This window comes from Plutella xylostella, chromosome 13, assembly GCF_932276165.1.
Source record: "Plutella xylostella chromosome 13, ilPluXylo3.1, whole genome shotgun sequence".
NCBI lineage: Eukaryota > Metazoa > Arthropoda > Insecta > Lepidoptera > Plutellidae > Plutella > Plutella xylostella.
This window is the reverse complement of record NC_063993.1, coordinates 1309876-1337808: the sequence shown is the minus strand read 5'-3', so window position 1 is coordinate 1337808 and position 27933 is coordinate 1309876. Positions and strand designations below refer to the sequence as shown.

Here is a 27933-nt window from a genome sequence, read left to right as displayed (position 1 = left end):
TTAAGTAGATAGTTACATACCTATATGAGGGTAGGTACGCTAGGTATGTTTAAAGCCGAAAAGAGGTCACATAAGAAATACGTAGGTACCTAGTACCTGTATCAGATAGTAACTAACATATAACACTGTGAACATGCACTGAAAAGCCGGTGAAAGCTTTAACCGGTGAACTTCAACAAATTCGCTAATAAATCACGATGAAGTGATTTATGACCTCGTTTTATCACACCCTCCCATCACCTGCATAACAAGGGGTTAGAAACCTGACCTATCCGCCACTGTACCCCGGCCTTCCTCCCGGAACTCAGGCGGTTCTGGGGCGCATGACCGTGCCCCGGACATGCGCAGTCCACGCCCCATCACCACCCACCAGCCAGGAGAATGTTTGTGTCTTGTTATCACTGAAAATTCCATCATAACTAAAAACTCAGTCATACATTTTCATCGTGTTCAGCTTTTAAGTGATAGGGGCCTATGAATTAAAAATGTCGGAGCGTAATTTTGGTGTTAATAATGTTAATTGAAACAACATCCGGCGCTAACCTAAAAGTCTACGTTCAGCTGTTTTAGATTATTCATGTCAGTGTAAATATTTTCGCACAATGCTGCAGTGGTGTAAAAAGTGCCGTTTACATAATTGTCTGTAGTACTTACTGCAGTCTACAAGGTATGTATGTACAAGACGAATGTTTAGCTAAGCAATAAGGTACAAATTCTAATAACTATGATAAAAATAAAATTGTTGAATAACAAAGAAGAGTTTGCAGATGTAACATTGATGTATCTAGGCATATAATATGAAAGTAATAAAGGACTTATTTAAAAAAATCCACGAACGCTAAAAATATACTTACATAGGTACCTATTTTAGTATCAATTTAACTATGATGGATAACTAGTAAGCTACAAGTTATGTCCACTTTAATCTTTAAAAAATATGTGACTGTGTCTAGTAAAATGATAGGTAGGTAGGTACTTAAATGGATATAAAACACAGAATGCAGCGGCAGCTGGCCTATACTCCGATATTGTTTTTCTTCTACTAGGTAACGTTATCTTTGGACCGACTCCAGATAGTAGTTTTATGTCCCTTGGAAAGAAAATATAAAGGTGACTTAGGTAGGTTACTATTGGTACCTACGTGGTCCATCTATTTCTAGATGGGTCTGATGACTCTGATGCAGCGAACTTTTTGTTTGACCTCAATTTCGATAAGCATTGAGTTAAACCTCGGTAAAAACACTGCGGATTTTTACTGCAGAAAAATAATCATCTGCTCATTCCAATAAAATGGATAGGTTATCGTTCTTTGGTAGGTTGTAGTAGAAAGTAGGTACTTTAATCTTTTATTATCGAACGTTTATCCCGTTATCAAAACTGTAGGAAACTGCCATCAAACATTGTGTTAAAATTGCAGAGAGAACGTTGAATGAAGCATGCTGCACAACGTTAGGTGATGTTCTGAAAATGTGGCGATTTTTCTACAGACCCATGGCTAACCAACTGAAGAATCAACTCGTAAGTATATTGTCAATTTAGATATATATGTAGATAGAAGACGCTTTATTTGCACACCAACAAGGAATCATATGAACAACAAATTGCAACTTAATTAAGGTACAAAAGGCGGTTTTATCACTAAAAGTGATCTCTGCCAGACAACCTTTGGATGGAGGGAATAAGAGATGAGATTGAGTGTAGTGTACATGTACACTACACTCAATCTCATCTCTTATTAAAGTACCTACATACTATATTACATAATAATACATATCATATAACTATTATAAATAATATAATAATATACCTGGGCAGTTCTTCTTTTTAACCTACATAATGGATAAAAAATTATCCCGAATTTGAAAAAAATAACTTTAGCTTTTTGGTGAACTCTTATAATTTTTATGATAGCTACATTTCTATTCTATCGAAAAAGGTGGTTGGCCGCGAAGTTTAAGTATTTTTTCAAGATTTTCAGAACATAATACGTGGATGAGGCAAAGAAAATTACACCTTCGTCACAGAATCTTTAATTTTATTTTAACGAAATAGTCTTCGTCGATTAAAATGAAACTTTTTTGATAAGTTAATAAACAAAATACCATTTTAGAAAACATATGAAAGAATGGATTTTTAGTAATAACAAAATATTTATTAAGTAGTTATTACCACTCTGTCACAATTTCAGCTAAAATGAAGCTTGTTTTTGCTATAAATATTTTTTCGCTACTAATTACAGTAAAAAATTAACAGCATAGACGTTAACATCAATGACTAAATTTAATATGATTTTTCCAAAGTCGCACTATTTATAACATAACATATAAACGACCAAAAATAAGTTGACTACCAGGAGACACCAATCGTTACAGAGTGGTAAAATATGTGACATAGTTGTTATTCTATTAAATATGCGGCAGCGTTTTGGAATAAAACAGTTTTATTTAAAAATAATAATTTAGTAACTTACATATAAATCATTATGGTTTCAAGTTAGTCAAAAAATTTACTGGAGATATCTTTATTATTAGTATAACTAATGAAATCACACTTGAGAACCTCTGGAGAGTGAAATATCCGTATTTCAGGAACTTAAAGGACAAATTTGTTCCAACTACATAAAATAATGTTTATCTGCACAATTAATATTTTCGGCAACCTAAAATTTAAGTAACATAATGAAAATTACGTAATTTGTTAAAGTTTTAATCAGCCATATTTCGAAAATACAGCAGTGGCTCTTAGAACTTGAAAAAAATACTCTTTCCTTTTTTAATTACCTTAGAAGCTGGAAGGACTTTAATGTTATCATCAAACATCCGATAAATCATTCTCCACCATATTAAACAGTCTACCACATTCATCGTCTGTTCTTGAGAACAATAGCACGAAATTAGCTTTTTCACTAACGAAACTTTTTATTAATGAAGAGCAAGTGTATTGGACGTTCCTTTCGCTTCGTACTTTAACCAAAACGTGTAGTTTCTCTTCAATTTTTCTTTGATGAATATTCTCAGGTTGGAGTGTTTGGTAAGAATGTGACAGATTTGTCGTGTGACAGAGGGGTAAAATGTGTTGCAAAGTCGATTAGCATTTAAACAGTAACATAAAGTGTAATATTCACATGTTGATTTCAAAGTAATTGTTATTACCAATGAGTAAATAACAAAATTATAATTTCATTGTATTTTATTTTAACAATTACCTACGTGACGAAGCTGTCGCCGAATAAACACACGCACCTCCTGTCACACTTTGCGGGTGGCCGATACGCGGTGTCTGGATCTCAAAGGGGAAATCTTACCAAGGGGAAAAGGAGACTGTGGGTGTTAATTAGGTTGATTTTACTATGTCACTGTATTTTAAAGGTGGAGAAATGATGAGCAGCGTGCGTTCTTACTGATGGTTTATTTGCTACTAGAAAATGAACTCAACATACCGCCCCCCAAAGGGCATTTATTAAAGGCCCTTTTAAAAAAGTGATTATACAATGCTAATGGCCTTAAATAGATAGAATTGATATGATAGATCCTTTACTTGACTGAATACATACTTCTTTACTTACAAATTACCATGCATTTTTATTTAAACTGAATTTTAATACTGTGGACTGTATCTTAAAGATTGATTAAGTAAATACTACATTTTTTAATAAGTAACGTTAGGTAATAAGAACATTTTAACTTAAGTATTTGATCATGCAACTTATTTCATTTAGAATTAGTTAGGTAAACAAAGCTACTGAAAATATTAAATAATTAAGTTTTAAGTGGCAGTGTCTATAGGTAAGTAACACAATTTATTCATAGGTCTTTGCACTACACTATTACCACTCTTCACACTGTACACTCTGGTGACTCCGTCAGCGCCCGGGTGCTTGTCCACGATGCGGCCGAGACTCCATTTGCCGGGTGGCAGGTTTTCTGTTTTTATAAGTACAATTTGTCCTTTTTCAAATTCCTGTACTTTCTTTAGCCATTTTGGTCTTTGTTGTAATCTTGCGAGGTATTCACTCTGCCATATTTGCCAAAAGTCTGATAGGAGTTTCTGTAGATGTTGCCAACGTGTCAGTCGACTAACCTTCACTGACTTCAGGTCTGGGTTTGGAACAGTCACAGGCGCTTCGCCGATCAGGAAATGGCCTGGTGTTAGTGTTATTGTTTCAGATTCAGATTCAATTGTAGATATAGGCCGGGAGTTAAGACAGGCTTCTATCTGACACAGGAGTGTAGACATCTCTTCGAACGTGAGGTGAGAGGTCAGGATTCTTTTCATGTGGTACTTCATGGACTTGACGCCCGCCTCCCATAAGCCTCCCATATGAGGGCTATATCCAGGAATGAAATGCCATTGAGTTCCATCTTTGGCAAGTGTCTCTGCTATGTCTCCTTCAAAATCGAGTTTAGCCTCCTTCAATGCTGTTTTTAACTCCTTGTCGGCGCCGATAAAGTTTCTTCCCTGGTCACTCCATAGGTGCGAGCAGCGGCCTCGTCTTGAGATGAATCTCCTGTATGCACCTATGTATGCCTCTGATGTCAGATCTCCGACAAGTTCTAAGTGTATTGCTTTCGTGGCCATACAGATAAACAGTGCCACATATGCCTTGCATGTTTTTGCCCCTCTGCCTCTCGACATTAGAACTTGATAAGGACCCGCGAAATCAACGCCACTATTATAGAACGGTCTGGCTGGGTTGACTCGGGCTGTCGGTAGGTCTCCCATCAGCTGGTTTCTTACTAATGCTCTCTGTTTGGCGCATATCAAGCAATTACGTATCATCGTTTTTACTAAATTCTTTACTTTCAGAATCCAATATTTTGATCTCAGGTACTCAAGCATAAGTTGGATTCCTCCATGTAACGTTTTTGCATGTGCATCAGCGATTATTAATGTGGTAAGGTAACCTTCACTTGGTATAATGATGGGGTGTTTTCTGTCTTCTTCTATGTTTGCGTGTCTCAGTCTTCCACCCACTCTTACTATTCCTTCATTATCCATGTATGGTTTTAGTAAACTCAACTTACTTTCCCTTTTGACTTCAAGGTTTTCTTTTAATCTGTTTATTTCTTCTTCGAAATTATTTCTTTGAACTATTTTTATGCATGCGTTTAGTGATTCATTCAGTTCCTTTGTAGTTATAGGTCTTTCTTTCAGGTTATCTTTCTTGTATCGCATGAATCTTCTGCAGTGTGTGATGACTATGAGGAGTTGTGTTAAATCTTCCATGTTTTCAAATTGTTTCTCTATGTTTTCATCTTCATTTACTATTGTTGTATTAATCTTTATCTTTTCTCTTTTTTCCAGGTTTGTTTCCAGGTATGCCGGTTTGCTGTAGATGACTTCTTTCTCTCTTAGCCACTGTGGGCCCTTCCACCATAGTTTGTGTTCCTTTAAATCTCCTATTTCAATGCCTCTCGTAGCTACATCTGCTGGATTCTCGTGAGTCTGGACATGATGCCAATTGTTATTAACATCGTCTAAGATAGTAACAACTCGATTACGTACGAAGGTGTTCCATCTTGCTGGATCTCCAGACAACCAGGACAGTACGATTGTGGAGTCTGTCCAAGCATGAACTTTACTTTCAGAAATCCTCATGGCTTCTCTTATTTGTTTCAGCATCTTTGCAAGCAGTACTGCACCGCATAGTTCCAGACGAGGGAGTGTTACTGGTTTTAGTGGTGCTACTCGAGTTTTAGCGGCTATTATGTTGGTTGTTACATTTCCTTCTTTGTCTTCTACTCTGAGATATGCTACTGCTGCATAGGCTTTGGTGGAAGCATCACAGAAACCATGTATAGATGTATGATCTCTGTTGCTTTCAGTCGTTTCGTGCCATCTCTTTACTTGTACTTGGTCCAGCTCTTGAAATTTCTCTCTAAGTTCTATCCACTCTTCTCTTGCTTCTTCGTCTACGTCTTCATCCCATCCAGTTCTTTGTAACCATAATCTTTGCATGAGTATCTTTGCAGGGATAATCGCCGGGGCAATCCATCCGAGAGGATCGAACAACTTCTGTATTTCTGCCAGGATACTTCTCTTCGTGTAAGATTCAGCTGTAGCAGGTAAGTTGTTTTGATATTGAAATACATCTTCTCCCATGTTCCAGATGATACCTAGTGTCTTTATGATACCATCTATGCCAAATTTAATATTGACATGAGTGCTAATCTTTGATGGTTCGAATTGTTTCAGGAAATCTACGTCATTTGAGCACCACTTCTGTAATATGAAACCTCCTTTCTGTAATATCTTCTCTATATCTTTAGCTGTTTTGATTGCGTCTTTTAGTGTTTCCTTTCCAGATACTATATCATCCATGAAACAATCTTCTTTGATTATTTTAGCTGCTTCTTCGTTAATGTGGCCTTCATCTTTAGCTAGCTGAAGCAAAGTTTTAACGGCTAGGTAAGGGGCTGAAGCCGTTCCGAATGTTACTCTGTTTAATCGATAATCTTTTACAGGTTCGGTTCTACTTTTACGCCATAGGATTCTTTGATTATCTTTGTCCTCCTCTGTTATTAATATCATTCGGTACATTTTAACTGCGTCAGCAGCGAAGCAAACTTTGTGCATGCGCCATCTCATTATAATGCTTCGCATGTCTTCTTGTAGTTGTGGACCAACTAGCAGTTCATCATTCAGGGAAGTATTGTTGGTTCCCTTGCATGAGGCGTTGAATACCACTCTACATTTTGATGTTTCTTTCTCTTCTTTCATAACTGCATGATGAGGTAAGTATACAGCTGGCTTGTTGATTTCTTCTATAGGTACTTCTTCCATATGCTCCATCTCAAGATATTCTTCTATCACTTTTGTGTATTCTTCCTTTAGCTTTTGATTCTTTTCGAAGCGTCTCTCTAGTTGCTTTAGACTTCTCAGAGCTATGTCTCTCGATCCATTCTGTATTGATAATCTATTCTCTGTTTTAAAAGGCAACTTCACAATGTATCTGCCATCTTCTGTTCTGGAATGATTTGATTCATATATTTCTTCACATCTTCTCTCTTCTGCGGTTAGGATCTTTTGCTCATGATCATTCAATTCCCACATTTGTTTTAGCATACTGTTTATTTCCAGATCAATCTGATGGTGCATTACTGTATATTCATCTCTGTGTTCCTCTGAAGTGATGTGCCCGAAGAGAATCCACCCAAGGCTGGTATTTTGAGCACTAGGGGTGCCTGGGGGACCCTTGATAATCTCGCCTTTCATAATTGCGGCACACACTTCTACACCCAGCAGCATGTCTACAGGTCCAGGTTGGTTGAAGCCGGGGTCAGCTAAAGCTATACCATGGATGTGTGACCAGGTGCGTTCAGAGATAACTCTCGTTGGTAATTGTGATGTTAAACGCGTAGGCATTACATAAACTTTCAATTTGAGGCTGAATTTGTTATCTTGGCTTGAAAGAACCTCAATTTGTGCTACGTGTTTGACTGTTGTCTTTGTTGTGCCGACGCCAGTGATTGTACCATTGCAGGGTATCCTCTTCAGCTTAAGTAACTGGGCGGCTCTCTCACTAATAAAACTTGCTTGTGATCCATTGTCGATTAGTGCTCTTAACATGGTGACACGTCCTGATGATTCATCTCTCACTGGTACTAGGGCTGTAGCCAGGAGCGCAGTAGACGTGTTGGTTGCTATGTTGGTTGATAGCTCTGAGACTGGTTCATTGTTGTTGTTGTTCTCGTTGGTAGCTGTATCATGGTGACATTCTACATTGTTTGGTTGATAGGTCTCATGCAGTAGCGTGTGATGACGCTTCTTGCATACTCGGCAGAACATTCTGAGTCGACATCTAAAAGCTGAATGTCCTGGGGCCAAACAATTGAAACATAGTTGATTGCTTTTCACGAACTCGCATCTCTCTCTTGGTACCTTTGATATGAACTCTCTACAATGACATAAGGTGTGGTTTTCTTTGCACATTGAGCAGTATTTCTCCTTGTTGTTATAGTTATTGTTACTGTTGGTATCCGTAGAAACAAGAACTTTGTATTCTCTTTCTCTATTTTGGCTCTGCGTAATCTTCTGTCTCTGCGGTGGGTTAACTAGCTCCAGTGTTCGATACTTAGTTTCTAAGAATCTAGATAACTCCGTCCACTTAGGTAGTTCTGCGCTGTTTCCATTGAAAGCTGATTGTTCCCATTCTTGATGTGACTCTGGGTCCAACTTCTGAATGACCAGAAATATGATAACTGGATCCCAAGAATCAGTTGATATGCTTAGGTTTCTCAGGCTGTTTAGACAATCATTAGTTGTGTCTAACAGTGAACGAATGTTGTCAGCTGTAGGTGCAGAGATCTTCCTTTGGTTAAATAATCGCTTCAACACAGAGTTGGTAATAAGTCTCATATTGTTGTATCGTTCTTGTAACAGTTTCCACGCTGGTTCGTAATTGCATTCTACAACTTGCATGTGCTTCAGTAACGACTCTGGTTCTCCTTTGATGCTACTCTTCAAGTAGTGTAACTTTTGGACATTGCTAAGTGTAACATTGTTGTCTACTAATGATGTAAACAAATCCTTGAAGGCTGGGAACTCTTCGTAAGATCCTGAGAATGTAGGCAGCTGTATCCTTGGTAGCTTGACCTGCGACGCGTCAGCGGTCTCCATGTTGGTGCTGGCTGCGCCTGCTGACTGCCGGCTGGTGGCTGACGGCGAGCACTCGGATAATAAGTCATTCAAATCCGCTTGTAAACCCAAGTATAATTCTTCAACTTCGTAGTACTCGTCGTTTGCAAAGTACGGGTAATTCTGTCTATTTTGTTTAGGTACTTTTCTAGTTAGGGCCAAATGTGCATTCGTAAAGTCTCGCCAATATTCTTGAATAGTTTGTAGTCTCACGGTAATGTAACCTTTCGTAAGCCTAGCCTTAGGACATTTCTTGAAGTTAACTAACACTTTTTGTAACATTGATATTTTATCTTCTAAAATTTGCAATAGTTCCTTTTCCGCTTCCATTTTGCATAAACACTATATTTACGTTTGATAGTCCAAATTGTTAGGTAGGTATATCGCACTATTTTAATGTTCAACACGTTCACAAAGTCAATTCTTATAATAGTTATTCACTTAGCGTTCATACACACTTTGATTAGGTATTTAGTTCTTTAGGTTTCGTTTTTAAGCACTGGTTAGTCCATAAGTTAACACTGTTTAAATTAATGTCCACACTTGCATTACTTTAATTTTATTTTAAATTAACACTTGTTTTCTCGACTTCACTCGACGATAGATAAGAATTCTTTTGTTCTCAGCCGGGCTGGTTACCGGCGAATTTGTAGTAAACAACTTTGATCCGGCTCGATAACGACCATTATGTGGGTGTTAATTAGGTTGATTTTACTATGTCACTGTATTTTAAAGGTGGAGAAATGATGAGCAGCGTGCGTTCTTACTGATGGTTTATTTGCTACTAGAAAATGAACTCAACAGAGACCTTAAACTCAGATCGATGGCAATAAGGACGAGTGGCTCAAACAAATATTTTAAATGGCAACCTACGTGACAGAATGTTTCTACTAAAAAATTAGGGAGTAAGAGACAAATTTTCAACAATTTTTTTAAATATTTCAGAAATCATTTAAAAATATATATTTTGTTTTACTAAATAGGTAATATCTTCTGGAGTTTAAATAAATTTTTATATTTTATGTTGTCATATGTATTTTTTGTAACATTATCAAATATGCGCAGGATGAAGTGGCGGGAGACAGCCAAGATTCGTATGAAATACTCCTCTGTCACGCGGATTTACCACTCTGTAACGTAATTTTAAATACAAAAATATAAATTTATATTTTTGTAAACGTGCACAGCCGTTGTGTTTTTAGTACAATGCACGCTGAAATATAAATAAATAAATAAATATTTGTAAAACTCATGATTTTTTCTTCACAACTGATGGAGACTAAGTTATGTAGGTTAAAAAGAAGAACTGCCCTCCTACTATTTAGCGGTGTACTTACATTATACAGACACAAACATATAGACACATCGTTTATAAAATTTACAAAAAAATACACATCACAAATACAAAACAACATCAATACAGTGACATGAAGAATAACAATAATTGTGGTGTGTATTCTTCGACCATTTGGCCTGGCTATGCGGTTAATACGATTGATTTATTGTACTTATGATCGTGCAGTGGAACTGGCGCTGCAAGTGCAGCGTGGTGAGCGTGGCGGCTGTGCTGCTGGTGCTGTACAACGCGGCGGCGCACGTGTGGCTGCAGCGCGACGCCGCGTGCGCGCCCGCGCCGCCGCCGCCGCCGCCCCCCAGCTGCGAGCCGTGCGCGCAGCCGCCGCGCGCCGCGCCGCCCGCCGACCCGCTGGCCGCGCTCGACATGCGCCTCGGCCGCTGGGACGGCGCGCGCGCCTACCGCCTGTTCGACTACGCGGCCGTCGGCTCGCGCTACGCCTCGCTGGGCGGCTCGCGGCGCGTGTGCCTCGCCACGCAGAGCTCGGTGGAGCGGCTGCACGAGCTGCTGGCGCTGGCGGCGCACTGGTCCGGCCCGCTGTCCGTGGCCGTGTTCGTGACGGGCGACGAGCTGCGCGCGCTGCGCGGGTTCGCGGCGTGGCTGCTGCGCTGCCGGCCCGCCGTGTGGGCGCGCCTGGCGCTGCACGTGGGCACGCCGGGCGCGCGGCCGGGCGCGGCGGGCGGCGCGCTGCCGGGCTGGGCGCGGGACTGCGCACAGCCGCCGCCCGCGCCGCGCCGCCGCGCCGACACCGTGGCGTGGCGCGCGACGCACCCCTACCCGCAGAACCACCTGCGCAACCTGGCGCGCAAGAACTGCCACGGCTCGCACGTGCTGCTGCTGGACATCGACGTGGTGCCGTCGCGCGGGCTGGCGCCGGCGCTGGAGCGGTTCCTGCGCGCCGCGCCGCGCTGCCCGCTGTGCGTGTACGTGGTGCCCACCTACGAGCTGGACCGCCGCGTGCGCGCCTTCCCGAGCGACAAGGCGGAGCTGATACGCCTCTCGCGCAAGAAGCTCGCCATCCCGTTCCACAGGAAGATCTTCATTTACAACCAATACGCTTCCAATTTCTCTCTGTAAGTTCAGCACGTTCTAGAGGTAGAAGTTCCTTTCTACAGAGTTAGTTGGTGACGTTTTCTGACCTCCATCCTCTGCCCTGCAGGTGGGAGGCATCGGGCGGCAACGAGAGCGCGGAGACGCACGTGAGCCACAACGTGACCAACTTCGAGTTGTTCTACGAGCCGTTCTACCTGGCGCCGGACAGCGTGCCCGCGCACGACGAGCGCTTCCTGGGCTATGGGTTCACCAGGAACAGCCAGGTGAGGACACGTTACCCGTTTTCTAAACTACTTGATATAATTATAGTGACCTGTAGCTCTTGACAACTCGGTCATAAACTACTGGCACTATACCTTTAGTCCGACGGCAGTCTGACATCAGGGATCCACGGTGCAAGTGGATCTAGCCGCGGCAGCGTATAGCCACAGTACTCACAAGGAGAGTCGCCTCGTGGTGGCGAGACCCCTCCCTTATGTACTGACAGGTGCCGGGGCTGTTGATGTCACGCTCACTTCCCGTACTCCATCCGGAGCAATCGTGTTTTGATCCACACTAGGGACAATGGAGAAGCCATTTGCCAGATCTCCACTCTGGTAACGGAGTTGTAATGCGCGCTCACTTCCCGACATGCATAACATATCATACCCATGGAGCCTATACAAGTATACAGCTCGGTCGGCCGGCGCATGCTATTCTCACGCACTTCTTGATATATCCAGTCAAGCATCGGAGATGTCGGTCCAACTGACGCCGGACCAACTATAAGGGAAACACACGTGCCCCGTGACTCTTTCGGATCAACGGCCCTCGTCCTAAACCGCTACTAAAGCCACTAGCTGCGCGTGGGGGAGACGCCCGGTCACAAGTTACCGGGCAGACGAACGTTGTCCCCCTGTAGCTAACGACGCTCCACTACGAATCCATACCCAAGTCCGGATCCAGCACTAGCAAGCTAGTGGAGGGCTAGAGATCCGGACGCCCGTAGTACCCTGGTCCAAATAGCCGGACTCGTAACTCGGCTGCGCAAGTCCGCACACCTCTGGTCCTGGTGGCGGGTGTGAACTCAATTCGTCATCTAGTTTCAAATGGGAGACCATTTTATAGATCTCTTCATTCAAAGCGGATGGCTCCTAACGGATGAGTCCTAAGGGGTGGCCAGAGCATAACTGATTTTTGTCCACAATATGCCGCTTCTAAAATCTGGTGTCCTAGGTTCCGGACCTAATGCTGATTTTACACAAGGGTAGAAACAGCTGAGGCAGAATACAGGTTTAAGGACAGTCTACAATAGAAACCACAAATAGAAACGCCGAGTTACCTTAAATACTGCCTTTTTCTTTGCCTTGCTTCTATCTATCTAAGTGGAATGAAGAGGAAAGACGCAATAATAATACCTGATTAATATAACATGCCGATCTATTCTCTCCACATTCTATCGCGCGTGCGAAACTCGTTCTATCACGTCTGATGGCCCTCAGGTGAGACCGCTGTGGCGTGTCAAAGCCACTATCACCCGCACCTGTTGTCTACAACACAAATTAATTTCTGTTAGCCGTGCGTGCAGCATTGATCGCTATATTTGTGGCTTGCACCAGCTACCGACAGCCGGGCAAGATACGATATTAATACAATCATTTCGATAGAATAGAATAGAATACTTTATTTGCGTAAAACATGGTATTACATAGATGTCAATATTATCGAAAAGTGCTCATGTTTAGCCAAATTATATTAGCATGCAAATCATTATTTCTAGAGTAGGTACTTACAAACTAATATACATTATTAACTACTCTAAAAATTCTTGTAGGCTATAGAAATGGTTTTCTGTTAGCCATTTATACAATTTGTTCTTGAACATATTAATATTTAGGGATTTCAGTTCATTCGGCAACTTATTGAATATTTTGACACACATAATAATATATATATATGATATATATATGATATAGATAGCTAATATGCTAAGCTTTTTTTTTGTATAAGCACAGGTACATAATACCATCAATTAAACCTACCCGATTGGAGTGGAGTATAATGTGTCCTAGAATCCTAGTACTTGATTTGAATTGCCTATGTCCTGGTCTCGTAAACGGGGCCGCCCAAAAACAACCTGGCGACGTTCTGTGGAGAATGAGGCAAAAGTTGTGGGAATGAAGTGGGAGGATCTCGCAGCCGCTGCCCAAGATCGAGCCAGATGGAGAAATCTACTCAAGGCCCTTTGTCCCTGCTGAGGGACGTCAGGATGGATGTATGTATGTCCTGGTCTCACTAAATACATCGCATTCATGCATCGGTTGTATTGTATGTAGGACTTTGGTGATATTGCAGACAGGACCTAGGCAGTCATGGTATCCTTAATCTAACTATAATTGATTGTGGAATACATAACAATAATGCCTTCTGCTAATGAACTTCATATCCTCAGGTCAATTTAAATCATATATGTATCTACTACGTAGTTAGGTATATAATATTTATGTATGTATGTATGTATGTATGTATGTATAATTTGGAGATATAATCTTAACACAATAGTGTAGTTTGAAAGCATAGTGGAAGTTTTGTTGGCTCAGCTGATGTTATCGGTTTAATTTCAGGAACAGATTCTAATCATTTGAACAAAGCTATAGTGTCCTTGTATTTTACATTTGAGACAATATTGAGCGTTCCATTAATTACTGACAAACTTATGTTTTGGACTCATTCCATACAATGGCTGACTCATTCTGATCACTCAACTCATACGAAGCTTCGTTTAAGTACCTATATAATTTTTATTTATTGGAGAGATCGCATCCTGTGGCGTGCTTTGGGAGAGGCCTGCGCCCAGCAGTGGACTGCTATAGGCTGATGATGATGATGATGATGATGATTTATTGGAGAACAAACAAAGGCAAATACATAAATAAATAAATAATATGATTTATACATATAGACTAAATAGGATACCTTGGAGGTATAGGTAATAGTGTTTAGGACATCCCTCACTCTCAATATTATGTGCACTTGTGCAGCATTTAGCGAATGTTTCCACGGATTACACTCTTTGATAAGCAATACGAACTAGATGAAATGTCAGTGCAAAAGAAAAGTCTCGACGAAGACACCTCACTTGCCAAGTGTGACCTTATTTTGAATTAGTTCGCGTTTAGAAGATTTGTGACTTTACTACAATATACTTAACATGAATCGTATCATAACAGCAGAAGTTTTGATACAGACCTATATGATCCCTTAAATCAGTGTTTTTCAACCTGTGGGTCGCGACCCCCTGGGAGGTCGCGAAGCTTCTGTAGGGGGGTCGCCAAAGGTCGAAAAAATTGAGAACTTTAGTAAAAAAATAATAAAGACAATTATTATTAATTTATTAAGAAAAATACTTACTTTAAAAATACTTTTACTTAAAATTTTCTTAAATGCGAAGGTTGAGCTTGTTTTTTATTAATTAAATTATCCCATCCTGGATCTGTTTGAGTACAATGGACCACATCCACACAGTAAGGCAGATTACACAGAAGACCGAAGAGTATAATCAGTCTCTGTATCTAGCCTTTGTGGACTATGAAAAAGCCTTCAACTCCATCGAGACATGGGCAATTTTGGAAGCGTTGCAGAGATTTCAAATCGAATGGCGCTATATAGAGGAGTTGAGGAGTCTGTACGATGCCGCTGGACATGGTATATGTATAAATGGCGAGTACATGTCATACCCCTCTGCTTCGCGGACGACATCGTTATTATGGCAGAATCTCTGCAGGAACTCAGCTTGATGATGGAAGTGGCCTAAATGCTGCTTCTTAACGTGTAGGCTTCGGGGTAAAACTAACTTGGACAAGACGAAAGTCATGTACAATGCTCGTATCGAACCGGAGCCGGTGATCGTTGTTGAGGGAACAATCGAAGTTGTGCAAGAATATGTCTATCTCCTCGGGCAGACTATTCGGCTAGGCAGAAGCAACTTCGACAAGGAGGCTGCAAGGCGCATCCAACTGGGTTGGGCTGCATTCGGGAAACTTTGTCAGCACATATTCTCCTTTGGCCATCCCTCAGAGCCTGAAGACTAAATATTTCAACCAGTGCGTCCTGCCAGTGATGATGTATGGTGCAGAGCCGTGGGCACTGACGGTAGGACTAGTCCACCGATTTAAAGTCGCTCAATGTGCTATGCAGAGAGCTATGCTTGGGGTTTCTCTCATAAATCCTATCAGAGATGAGGTTTTCCGTCAGTCAGAGGATTAAGATTACTGACATAAATGTCAAAATATTTATGCAAGCTGAAGTGGTAGTGTGCTGGTCATATCTGCCGAAAAACCGATAACCGGTAAACGAGTTCTAGAGTTCAGACAACGACTAGGCAAACGTAGAGTGGGAGGCGTTCCTGCCCGGTTCAAAGACGACGGCCACAAGTATTTATTTTTTTGTAAAGCCATGTATTTTGTCTTTTTATTTTCATTTCACCCTTGAAAACTTTTATTCAAGATAATTTAAAATTAAAAAGCTAATTTCAAAAAATAAATTCCTGGTTGCAATGGCAAAATAATGTGTTTTTAAATCCGATAAGTATGTACATGTACTACTTACTACGTATGGAATGAATATTGGGAATACTGTAACATACACATACATAAATGATAAAAAACTGAAAGGGTCAAGGGGGTCGCGAAATATTTTTTTATACCAGGGGGGTCGCATCATGAAAAAGGTTGAAAAACACTGCCTTAAATCATTGTGTCTGGTCTAACCGAAATACACGAGTTTGACACGAAAACCCAATAACACTCGTGGAAGACCAAACTACTCTGAATGCAGCGTCCTATGGTCTATTTTTGAACCACCAGCTGTATAGAATGTCGGTTATAAATAAAACGTGTAAATATTTTTCCGTTCGCCAGTGATTTTGGTGTTATGAGTTGTTTTTAATGAAGACCTGATGGCGAAATAAAGTTGGTTTATAATTTTATTTAGAACTGCTGGCGTTTCTATGCGAAATCGTATAGGCACTTGCGAAAGTGTCCATGAATTAATAGATAACCCATGTTAAAACCCAAAATCAACAACTGCATATTCTTTCATATAGGCTATAAGTACCAAAGAATATGCAGTTGCTAGGGTTTTAATAAAACAGATAACGCTATCGGTCAACAACGTAGGAACCGACCGGATTGCACGGCATTTATCGACGTATGAAAACTAATCACATAGCCATGATTTGATTATCTCGAATGGCGATATCGCGCTTATCTACGACTATGTAGGTACTCATGACTAATTGGTACACCCGTGACCTCCTCCAGGTATAAGTAGTAGAGGATGTATGATGATGATGTATTGTGTTTTACGTGTAAGGGTCAATTCAGACGTACCACAACCACACCACAGCCACAACCACGCCGTGTGGTCGGGCGTATATTTCGTATTGAAAATGAATAATCCAATTCACACGTGCCACATTTTGCCGTTGTTATCGACCACCTGTGTAATACGACCACATTGCAACGGCAACGCCGTCACGCGGCGGCGGCACCGCGGCCGCTTGTTATCCGTATTAACTGCACACGACCAGCCACATCGACATTTTGCCGCTGCCACGACGCAACTGCAAAAAGCCGCTGCCACACTATGTGGCTGCGACGTGGTGTGGTTGTGGCACGTGAGAATTGACGCTAAAGGATAGGCTTATGGGATCATCATCTCTCCCTATGTACACAGTACAGCTACTCGCTATAATTGTAGATCGAACTTCATTTACAGGTAAGTTCGTTTGACCATAAACCATTATGACTAATAGTTATACCTACCTACCCATTATCTTCCCAGGTGTACGAGATGTTCCTGTACGGCTACCAGTTCCAGGTCCTGTCCCCGGTGTTCACCATCCACTGGGGGCTGCAGGAGCGCCGCGCGCGCCCTCTGTGGCGCGAGAAGCAGAACGAAAAGAACAGAAAACAGTTCGAGACTTTCAAGAGGGAACTGTTCGCTAGGTATCGGAAGGTGAGTTGTAATTGACGATGGCGTTGATGGCTTAGTTGCCATGTAAAGGAGTCTACACACCAAACCCGCCGACTCGCCGACACAGCCCGGCGGCTTGGTGTCGGCGACCCAAACCCGCCAACCCGCCAACATGTGTCATGGGGCTGTGTCGGTGAGTTAGTCGGCGGCAAGAAATCAGTACAACTTTTTTAGTTAGTGATTGCAGTGTTTACGAACGTGGAGTGTCGGCGGGCAACTGAGCGTGCGCGTACGCAAGTCGCCGGCCATGCCGCCGACTTGCACGCGCGGGTACGAGTCGCCGACATGATTCTTGAAACGAAGTCGCCGACACCAAGCCGCCGGGCTGAGTCGGCGGGTCGGCGGGTTTGGTGTGTAGACTCCTTAAGGCTCTCAGGTTGGCTATTATGCGTGAAGTTTGGACACGACATGTACCTAATTATGTTGTACGGTAACGCCTGGCGCACCCTGGATAGTTAGGACAACTATAATCTGATATGCTAATAATCCTTTCATGATTAGGTATACGTAAGCCCTAGTCCGGCTGTGATGTTTGTCACCGGCATGCTTAGAAAATTAAGTACCTACCTACTTATACTTTATTCGTGGCGTGAGACTATAAGCTTGATGACAATGCACCAGAACTAAGAGTTCTCCAAGTGAGCCAGCTTTACTCCACACTCCTATCTAAATTGTACAAAAACCTTCACAATCTACAGAGGACCGTATTTCCTTCCAGGACCCCCTGCACCTGCTTCGACGGCCGCCGCAGCAGCCCGGCAAGAAGGGTGCATAGGCTTCAGCCGGCCGGCGGTCCGCCGCAGGCCGTGCCCCCACCCTCGCCCTGACTCATGGACTCCTAGTGTGCTTGTGGCTACGTGTATAGCGCTGTGAGCTTGAAGCTTCGAATAAGGACTTTTCGTGTTTAGTGACGAAAGAGGTTGGCGCGAAGGAGGCCGAATATTCTCCGAAAAGGTTGAAATAATAAGTTGCACAGTTAGTTAGAATAACTTTTTTTGGGACAGTCAATGTAAAGAAACAGAATAAGTGACGTGCCTACGCTTTTGAATAAAGAATGCCAACTAAAATCGTTATAATATTATGTTTCATCGTAACTTCGACATTCATAATTTTAACATTTTGCATTTACATTTTGAACCTGAAATATTTAATTAAGTATCACATTCCTTTTTACAGCGTCATTTTAGGAGTACTTCTGGATAACTAGGGTACCTAAATATGCAAAAATGCAAATGAATCTACACTTTAGACAATAGGATAGAAAGGCTATTAATGCTAACTAAGTATATAAGTAATTAAGTAGAATTATAGGATGTCGCTAAAGCTCTTCGCACTCAGAAGCAACAGAATGAGTGTTGGTTCGTGGTTGTGTAAAGTTGTAACGGCTGATACATTTTTTCATACTTATTAAGTACTTAATATTAATTTATTCTATATGTGATATAAACGTGATAATTTTTGGACCCACCTACATTTCGCATTGATCATGATCATACTGTTCTGTTGCATTGTATGTACGGTCATGTGCAGAGAAACCTGATCCCCCTCTCATAGTACCTAACAATGCTTCTGAGGGGGGTCAGGTTTCTCTGTCCCTTACCAATTTTATTATTGTTGTTACAGATTGTTACATAATAAATTATTTACTTATTGCTACTACTTCACATTCACAACTCTAGAACTGCATAGTGATACGATATTGCTATTAAATATTTATAGGAATTTTAATGCACATAATGTAAATAAACTATGTAAATACATTTTCTATGTACGTGTTCTGATTAAGTGGATTCGTCACAAGCAATGCTACGATTCGTTAATGTCTTACCAACAATTATTTTATTATTCTGTTCAGTTATCAAGTAGTTTATATGTATTTATATAGATGTCACTATGCCAGAATCTGTATCTCGGTATTAAGAGTTCTTACATATTAATAACCTTTCTTCTTATACAAATAAACATTGCTTCTACTACCAGCGATCCGAACATAAGGCTACCAAGCCTTTTCATGGTCCTTCGAGCCGGATCCAGGTGGATGTGGTCACTGACCACACCACCCTAGTAGAGCCACTTTTTGATCAGGCGCTAGAAATCAGAGACGCATCGTCTCTGAAGGCGTCAACCGGGCGATCCGAGGATCGTTCCGGTAGGGATGGCTGCATCAGCAGTCGAGCTCCGGTGTGCCCAGTAATGGGTGCTAACAGTGGCGCCGCGAGCTGCGCCACCGCGCCTATCACTTAGCGGCACCAGGACACATCAAGGCGCGCTTCGGGTCAACTTAACCGGAGTCAGCGGCCCCAGCAACAGCGGTCCAGTGCACCCGGTGACAGGATGCCAGCGGTGACACTGGACCGTTTTTCTTTTTTTTTTTTTTTTTTTTTTTACATAAAAACTACAAACATGAAAAGGCTTGGTAGCCCTATGTTCAGGTATCAAGTAGTATTTACGTAATTACATAGATGCCACTATCCCGCAAACTACATCGCGGTATTAAAAAAAAAAAAAAAAACATGAAAAGGCTTGGTAGCCTTATGTTCGGATCGCTGGTAGTAGAAGCAATGTTTATTTGTATAAGAAGAAAGGTTATTAATATGTAAGAACTCTTAATACCGAGATACAGATTCTGGCATAGTGACATCTATATAAATACATATAAACTACTTGATAACTGAACATATTCTGTTACCTGAATATGCCTGTCCCTTATAAACGTTTATGTTTTTGAAAGACTACGCCATTCAAATCAATGTATTTTATTTTCTACAATAAATCATTTGTTATAAAATATTCTCAATATGTTTTATTTAAACCGGCATTACTTACGAATGCTACCTACGAATGTAAAATGTTTTGGTCAAGTTTTTATTTATAAACTAGCTGGTCCCGCGCGCTTCGCTTCGCTTTAAAAAGTTTTCCCGTGGGAAATCCGGGATAAAAAGAAGCCTATGTTCTTTCCCAGCAGGGTCTAGACCATATGTATACCAAATTTCATTCAAATACGTTCAGTAGTTTTGGCGTGAAAGAGTAACAGACAGACAGACAGACACAGTTACTTTCGCATTTATAATATTAGTAAGGATGACACTAAGTATTTCCTAAGGAGTTTTGGTCGATTTGTCCGCATTTTGTGAAGTAGCTATACATAGCAAACTATTAAATTTCCCAGACCTGTGTCAAACTGCCTTATTTTTATTTAAATAATTCATACATTGTGTCCCGTTACACAGATAGTACTCAAGTTAATACTTAGGTACCTACATTTATACTCAAGTGGGAAATTGATTTAACCCTGGCTTTGGCCTAAGTCATCGCCTTAGATTGAGAAATATGAATTACACAAAATGCCTAACTAGGTATATCCTATTCCTATTCTATCCTATTCTCTGTGGGGGTGTAAGTACCTGCACCGGGCTCTCTCGAGTGGAACCTTTGTGCATATCCCCAAGGTCTAAACAGCCTTCCCAAGCTTGGACCATTTCCCACCACGCTGGTCCACTGCGGGTTGGTGGGTTCACATATCTAGATGTGCTAAATCTAGATATGCAGGTTTCCTCACGATGTTTTCCTTCACCGTAAGAGCGATGGTATACATTGTACTTATAACTTAAAAGAACTCATTGGTACATGTCAGCGCCGGGATTCGAACCCGCATCTCTTGCGTGCCTAACAAGGTATAATTTATTCCTCATTATCTGTGACTAACGCGAATTTATGTTAAGTTACCTACATAATTATGATAAGTGAGGTGTTTCGTACTTATTTAGGTAAATTTAATTTACCTGTATTATGCCAGCTATAAGTATTACACGGTCATTTATAACGAAACCATAAAGGAAGTGTGCGGCTTGGACTGTAAGTATATTTTCCTCTAATAATAGGGATTGGCCCTCAAGTGAACGACATCCCGTGGAGGTTTACAGGCGGCAGCACACTTAGAAAAGTCCTGAATATCGCATTAAGTGACATTACCCTAGTATACGAGTAGTAAATACCTAGTTATAGATAAACGGATCATTTCCTGAAAATCAACAACATTCTTGATCTGCTTTTTGGGCGCCCTGTAGTCTCCCTGTAGCCCTCCAAGGGTTGTCATTGATTTTTGGGATAAAGAATGACAATGAAGACGTGTACTAAATGCAATCTTACTCACTATTTACCGGTGTTATTTTGGTTATAAGAATCATATAAAAATGGAAGATATAAGATGATTGAGTTAATTTTACAGAGGAGGGACGTCAAATGAAGAATGCCGCACTAGAACTGATGATATCCTGAACATTGTGATGAGTTTTCAACATGGCTATGGCTAACCAATTAAGACATAAACTGGTAAGTATGCTCAGTTATGAGTCGATTATCCCATGCATGGTGGACTGCGGTGATGTTTAACTACTGTATGATGCGTGGCGCAGTGCAGCGTGGTGAGCGTGGCGGCCGTGCTGCTGGTGCTGTACAACGCGGCGGCGCACGTGTGGCTGCAGCGCGACGCCGCGTGCGTGCCCGCGCCGCCGCCGCCGCCGCCCCCCAGCTGCGAGCCGTGCGCGCAGCCGCCGCGCGCCGCGCCGCCCGCCGACCCGCTGGCCGCGCTCGACATGCGCCTCGGCCGCTGGGACGGCGCGCGCGCCTACCGCCTGTTCGACTACGCGGCCGTCGGCTCGCGCTACGCCTCGCTGGGCGGCTCGCGGCGCGTGTGCCTCGCCACGCAGAGCTCGGTGGAGCGGCTGCACGAGCTGCTGGCGCTGGCGGCGCACTGGTCCGGCCCGCTGTCCGTGGCCGTGTTCGTGACGGGCGACGAGCTGCGCGCGCTGCGCGGCTTCGCGGCGTGGCTGCTGCGCTGCCGGCCCGCCGTGTGGGCGCGCCTGGCGCTGCACGTGGGCACGCCGGGCGCGCGGCCGGGCGCGGCGGGCGGCGCGCTGCCGGGCTGGGCGCGGGACTGCGCGCAGCCGCCGCCCGCGCCGCGCCGCCGCGCCGACACCGTGGCGTGGCGCGCGACGCACCCCTACCCGCAGAACCACCTGCGCAACCTGGCGCGCAAGAACTGCCACGGCTCGCACGTGCTGCTGCTGGACATCGACGTGGTGCCGTCGCGCGGGCTGGCGCCGGCGCTGGAGCGGTTCCTGCGCGCCGCGCCGCGCTGCCCGCTGTGCGTGTACGTGGTGCCCACCTACGAGCTGGACCGCCGCGTGCGCGCCTTCCCGAGCGACAAGGCGGAGCTGGTGCGCCTCTCGCGCAAGAAGCTCGCCGTTCCCTTCCACAAGAAGAGCTTTTCTTTGAGCCAGCGTGCTTCAAATTTCTCTCGGTAAGCTGTCCATTTTCACAAGAAGAGTATAAATTTAATAACCTTATTATTTGCTCAGCCTTCCTGTTTCTCTGTAGATGGGAGGCATCGGGAGGCAATGAAAGTGCGGAGACGCACGTGAGCCACAACGTGACCAACTTCGAGTTGTTCTACGAGCCGTTCTACCTGGCGCCGGACAGCGTGCCCGCGCACGACGAGCGCTTCCTGGGATATGGGTTCACCAGGAACACACAGGTATCTTTCAGAACTGGAGAAGCATCATTTTAGATATCATCATTTTAAGTATTTGTTTTCATCCACAAACAAACTCTTCGCGAATAGATGCACGTTTGAAGATGACACTACTCTACCAATTCCTGCTTTCTAAACGAAATTTCCATAATTACCTATGTACCCCCCCACAGACGTACGAGATGTTCCTCTCGGGCTACCAGTTCCAGGTTCTATCCCCGGTGTTCACAGCGCACTGGGGCATCCGGCAGGCCGACCAGATCCCGTGGTGGCGCAGGAAGGAGATCGCCGTCAACTGGAAGCTATTCAAGACCTTCAAGCGAGAACTCTTCGCCAGGCATGGGAAGGTAAGGGTCAGATGAACATCATTATTAACTAGGTACTGGACATATTATTGGTCCTAAGATCTCGGTCCCGTACACTACGCATTGTACGCATATGGTTAAAAGCCCTTCGTGCAAATCTACATACCTGTTTGTATAACACCTTTGCAATCTGCAGTAAGTATAAGTATCCAAACCGTTTTTCTTTTTTAGGAACTCATCGAGAATTTCCAAGATGCTGTAACACATGGCCTTGATTATAGGAATACCAGTGTGGGAATGGGTAACTTCAGCGTTTCAATGAAGTGAGATAGGAGCTAAAACGTAGTGGTTCTATGTACCTACCTCGATTAACAATATATTTAAGATGTAAGTACCTAAATAACTAGATTAAAATATATTTACTTATTAATATGATTGGTTTTTTGTACTTATAATAAGTAAATAAATCATCTGTAAAGTATTACCTCTATACGTTTTATTTAACAACTAGGTACCACTTATCTTATAACTTACAAGTAAGTACAAGATATAATCTATGTACCTAAGTACCTCAACTTAGTTACCTACCTATAATCTACCCATCCTCTGCTACTTATACCTGCATTCTATGAATTCGCAGGCTGGATAGTCTTTTTTTTCTGCCTATCCTCTAATTTTACCTTCGTTCTATGAATTCACGGGATAGTCTTTTGTTTTTAACTCTGTTGAAGTGTGTTAAGTTAAGTACTCTATATTGCATCTACACTATATTTTGTCTGTATTGAATGTATACTCTGTAATCGCATTTACTTCAATATTTACTCACTATTAAACATGTACTCATTCGAGCCGGTCGTTTCCTTTCGAACCTGAGCCCATCACATGGCGACCCTGCCAGTGCCAGTCCTAATATGGCTGGTCTGGAGATCAAGTTGCGGTCGCGCGCGTGCAAAGACTAAAGTGCAATACCGGTGAAACAATTCCACGTTATAATTATACAGGCTGAGTGTGTCAATATGTGTAACACAAAAGTGACCCCGAGGGACCCTTCCAGTGACATGGACATTATAAAACAACTGGGATACTCAAACACATATAATAAAAATGCGCACCCCTTACAAGGACATATGAACAATTTAATTTACTGTGTATGGGCTATTGTTATTTTATTGGGTCTCGTCCTGCTCTACAAAATTATAACAAAAGTGAACGAGTATATGCTGCAACGAGTCGAGCACCTGATGACCATCCAGCTTCTTCGAGAGTTCCCGCGAGTAGCTACGAGCATGGAGCTGGCGAGGCTTCCCCCGCCGCCGCCCTACGCCGCGCCCGCCCCGAGGACCACCACCACCCCAGTGTGATGAGGAAAGTTAAAATCAAGCAAGAACTGTATGTATGAACTTTAATTATTCGCATGTGTTAGGAATGATCCTTAAAGATTTAAAAGTGATTTAATTATATTATTGTCATGTGTATCAGTGAGGAATAAGCCTAAGAGTTAAAAGTGGGACTGATAAGAAATTATTTTCTATAATTTTATTTAGCGTATATTTTTAATGACATTTATTAATCGTTATTTACTGTATTAATCGTCTAATATTATGGGAAAATGTTTAGATTCAATTTATAATGAACAAAAAAGATTTAAAGGTGCTATTGCAGAAAATAAACTAAGTGAAGCGAATGAAAAATTATTAGATGCTCATGAAATTTATAAAAATATTTTGAGTTCGTCAAGTGAGGACGAAATATGTGCTATAACTGTAATTTACAATAAAATTAGGAGTTTATGTTTAGAAATTAACGACCTATGTTCTAAGAGGGAATCGTGTAGTTTAAGCAGTAATTCAACAATCATGGAGAACTTTGATTTAAGAACGGCTAGTTCGTTAATTCCTGTTATGGACGGTAGTGACGACACTACAATAAAATTAGTAGAAAGTGTAGAACTATATGAGACCATGTTAAAGGAAGATCATAAAAAGTTATTGATTTCTTTTATCTTGAAAACGCGTCTTACAAAAAACGGAAAATTAAAATTGAAATCCGAGTACCAAACTGTTAAGGATTTAATCAGTGACATCCATAAATACCTAATTACCAAAAAATCCAGCACGTCATTATTGACGCAACTTAATAACATTACGCAAAATAATTTGACGCTACAGCAATATGCTTCGAAAATAGAAGAGATGTTCGTAGACTTGACTATTTCTCAAGCTGACAACAACCCGAACAGCTATGAAATTTTACGCCCAATTAACGAAAAGTTGGCCATTAAAAGGTTCGCAGACGGACTTCGAAACAGGCGTTTAGGAACCATTATTACAGCTCGAAATTACGAGAGCCTTCGCGAGGCGATTCGAGCCGCCGAGGACGAGGAGCTGGCGCAGCCGCCCGCCCCGCCTCAGCACGTCATGGCCAGCACCAGAGGTAGGTCTAATTATAATACCTTTTACAGGGGCAGAACATCGAATTATAGAGGATACCACGGAAATGGAAGCCGCGAATTTTTTCCGCGAAGTCGGGGTAATTTTTCTCCGAATCGTGGAAATTACCATGCCGATGGCAACAATTTTTCTAATCGGGGAAATAGGCGAAATTTCCATTATCATAATAATAACTATAACAGCAACCGTGGCAGAGGCTATCCCCGTCATCAAAACATGTATCCGGTGATAAATGAAGACGAAGCGTCGTCACCATCAACTTCTTCAACTGTACCGCAAAATAACGAACATCAGTTTTTTCGTGCCTAAAGATATTATTCTAAGTTGTAGTAATAATGTTCGGTATGTACTCATGTCGGTTAATGAAAACAAACATTCTTGGTTATTGGATACCGGCGCCTCGCTCTCCGTCATACGAAGCGACTTATTATCTAGAAGCGCTACCATTTATAGAGATGAAACAACAATTAAAGGAATCGGTGGACAAGTTAAGACAACTGGGTATGTTTATTTAAACATATCACCAGATAATCATAACATTATGCGCCATAAATTTTATGTGTTTGATACCTTACCATGTTCGGCCGACGGAATTCTAGGACTTGACTTTTTAGACAAGTACCGTTCGAAAATTAATTTAGATACGAATTACTTACAGATGTACTGTAATGATAATGAACTTTATGTACCTCTGTACTATACAAATAAATTGTATATGAATAAAAATAACTTTTTGATCATACCTGCGAGAAGTGAGTCAATTCATTACATCGAGATAGATAAAAGTATGACAGATGACTGTGTGGTTTGCGCGAGAGAGCTAGAGAAAGACGTATTCTTAGCTAGTACCATAGTAAAGCCAAATAAGGGTATCATACCTATTCAAATACTTAATACTTCGGACAAAGACATTACTATACCTACTTTTCAACCAGAAATACACGAATTTAGTAAATATGACGTTTGTACGTTTAAAAGGTGTGAATCCAAATTGAACCGGAAATCAAAATTATTAAATTTACTTAAATTAGATCATCTAAATACGGAAGAAAAAGAATCTTTATTACCTATTTTTGAAAAATATTCGGATATCTTCTATTTACCTGGTGATAAACTTACTACTACCAATGTTTATCAACAAAAAATACATTTGAAACCAAACACAAGTCCAGTATATGTTAAACCATACCGTTTACCTCATGCTCTGAAACCAGAAATTAAGAAAAATATAGAAAAAATGATAGCAGATGATATAATTGAAGAATGTCAAAGTGAATGGTCGTCACCCATTTTATTAGTACCAAAGAAAAACGAGGAAGGTACCGTTAAACAATGGCGTCTTGTAGTAGATTTTCGTAAAGTAAATGATACCATTTTGGATGATAAATTTCCACTTCCAAATATAATTGACATATTAGATTCACTTTCAAACTCAATTTACTTTAGCCACTGTGACCTCCAACAGGCGTATTACCAAGTTTCTTTAAGCCCAGACTCTAGAAAGGTAACTGCGTTCACAACTGACACAGGACAGTACCAGATGAAGCGTCTACCAATGGGTATGAAGACAAGCCCGAGTGCTTTCTCTAGAGCGATGACAGTAGCTCTATCAGGATTGACGTACGAAAAATGTCTTGTATACTTGGATGACCTTGTAGTTTTCGGCAGAAATTTAGAAACACATAACCGAAATTTATTTGATGTTTTTGAAAGATTACGTGGATAGTACACAATTTTTAATAACCGAGGGTACAGCCCAGGGATCAGTTATTGGGCCAATTGAGTACCTAATATACGTCAATGACATGCCATCCGTTGCTCAAAAATGTTCTATGTACCAGTTCGCTGATGACACTGCAATCATTGCAGCTCATAACGACTTAACAGAGGCCCAGAAAATGCTTCAAGACGACTTCAATAGCATCTGCAAGTGGTCACACGATGCCGGGCTAGTACTCAATACTGACAAGACTAAATTACTCCATGTCCGATCAAGCCATATCAAAAGTCCCCACAGTCCCACTATAACAGCACACACTCACGACTGCATGCACTCACGCTGTAGTAGTTGTTGCTGCCCATCACTAGAACTGGTCAGACACATTAAATACGTTGGCCTGATAGTTGACGATAGGTTCTCCTGGTCCAAACATATAGATTCTGTATGTGCTAAGTTAAGAGCTTTGCTTTCGAAATTTAAAATACTTAAACATAGATTACCCACCCATATTTTACTAATTCTATACAAGACTATGGTAGAATCAATTGTAACCTACGGATTGAGTACATACGGAAGAGCATCCCCATATCTAACAAATGAAATCCATAAACTCCAAGAACGTATTTTAAAATCAATAGTACCGCTAGCCATCAAGTTAGAATGCAGAAGTAACCCCCTCAAACTTTTTAGTTACTGTAAAACTATGCCCCTACCTACTCTTTTTGATTATTATATTCTAAAAGAATATAATAAATTACAGAACAAATTATCACTCACAAAAATATGTCATAAAATAACTACCCGCAAAACTACTCAAAATAAATATTATATCCCTAAATTTAATAATAAAAACGGACAAAGGACAG

General features: G+C 41.7%; 3 protein-coding genes across 4 annotated transcripts; 2 read left to right on the top strand and 1 right to left on the bottom strand.

Annotated features, from left to right (window-relative positions):
* Window positions 1-155: 155 nt before the first annotated feature.
* LOC119692267 (beta-1,4-glucuronyltransferase 1) lies at window positions 156-18610 on the top strand. The gene is made up of 6 exons (XM_038112214.2): window positions 156-667; window positions 1418-1518; window positions 10160-11064; window positions 11151-11307; window positions 16868-17041; window positions 17778-18610. The coding sequence occupies exons 2-6, from the start codon at window positions 1468-1470 to the stop codon at window positions 17832-17834; spliced, it is 1344 nt and encodes a 447-aa protein (XP_037968142.2). The 5' UTR covers window positions 156-667; window positions 1418-1467; the 3' UTR covers window positions 17835-18610.
* LOC105389072 lies at window positions 3390-9443 on the bottom strand. 2 transcript variants are annotated; one of them, XM_048624998.1, is made up of 2 exons: window positions 4642-9443; window positions 3390-4575 (listed from the first exon to the last, which is right to left on the bottom strand). In XM_048624998.1, the coding sequence occupies exons 1-2, from the start codon at window positions 8965-8967 to the stop codon at window positions 3766-3768; spliced, it is 5136 nt and encodes a 1711-aa protein (XP_048480955.1). In that variant the 5' UTR covers window positions 8968-9443; the 3' UTR covers window positions 3390-3765. The 2 variants fall into 2 exon arrangements, with proteins under 2 accessions (XP_048480955.1, XP_048480956.1); XM_048624999.1 differs by having other exon boundaries at window positions 3390-3749; window positions 5077-9443.
* A 2220-nt stretch (window positions 18611-20830) lies between the features above and the next one.
* LOC119692283 (beta-1,4-glucuronyltransferase 1) lies at window positions 20831-23370 on the top strand. Its single transcript, XM_038112293.2, has 6 exons — window positions 20831-20914; window positions 21288-21391; window positions 21475-22361; window positions 22439-22595; window positions 22766-22939; window positions 23129-23370. The coding sequence occupies exons 2-6, from the start codon at window positions 21359-21361 to the stop codon at window positions 23222-23224; spliced, it is 1347 nt and encodes a 448-aa protein (XP_037968221.2). The 5' UTR covers window positions 20831-20914; window positions 21288-21358; the 3' UTR covers window positions 23225-23370.
* Window positions 23371-27933: the final 4563 nt, after the last annotated feature.

Excerpts from the sequence above, each read along its gene's own strand:
- LOC119692267 (XM_038112214.2), top strand. The coding sequence starts at position 1,468 with ATGTGGCGATTTTTCTACAGACCCATGGCTAACCAACTGAAGAATCAA. Across the intron at positions 11,308-16,867 it reads GGTTCACCAGGAACAGCCAG|GTGTACGAGATGTTCCTGTA; the intron begins GTGAGGACACGT and ends TTATCTTCCCAG. Across the intron at positions 17,042-17,777 it reads TGTTCGCTAGGTATCGGAAG|GACCCCCTGCACCTGCTTCG; the intron begins GTGAGTTGTAAT and ends ATTTCCTTCCAG.
- LOC119692283 (XM_038112293.2), top strand. The coding sequence starts at position 21,359 with ATGGCTATGGCTAACCAATTAAGACATAAACTG. Across the intron at positions 21,392-21,474 it reads ACCAATTAAGACATAAACTG|TGCAGCGTGGTGAGCGTGGC; the intron begins GTAAGTATGCTC and ends TGCGTGGCGCAG. Across the intron at positions 22,362-22,438 it reads CGTGCTTCAAATTTCTCTCG|ATGGGAGGCATCGGGAGGCA; the intron begins GTAAGCTGTCCA and ends GTTTCTCTGTAG.
- LOC105389072 (XM_048624998.1), bottom strand. The coding sequence starts at position 8,967 with ATGGAAGCGGAAAAGGAACTATTGCAAATTTTAGAAGATAAAATATCA. Across the intron at positions 4,576-4,641 it reads ATTTCGCGGGTCCTTATCAA|GCCACGAAAGCAATACACTT; the intron begins GTTCTAATGTCG and ends TTTATCTGTATG.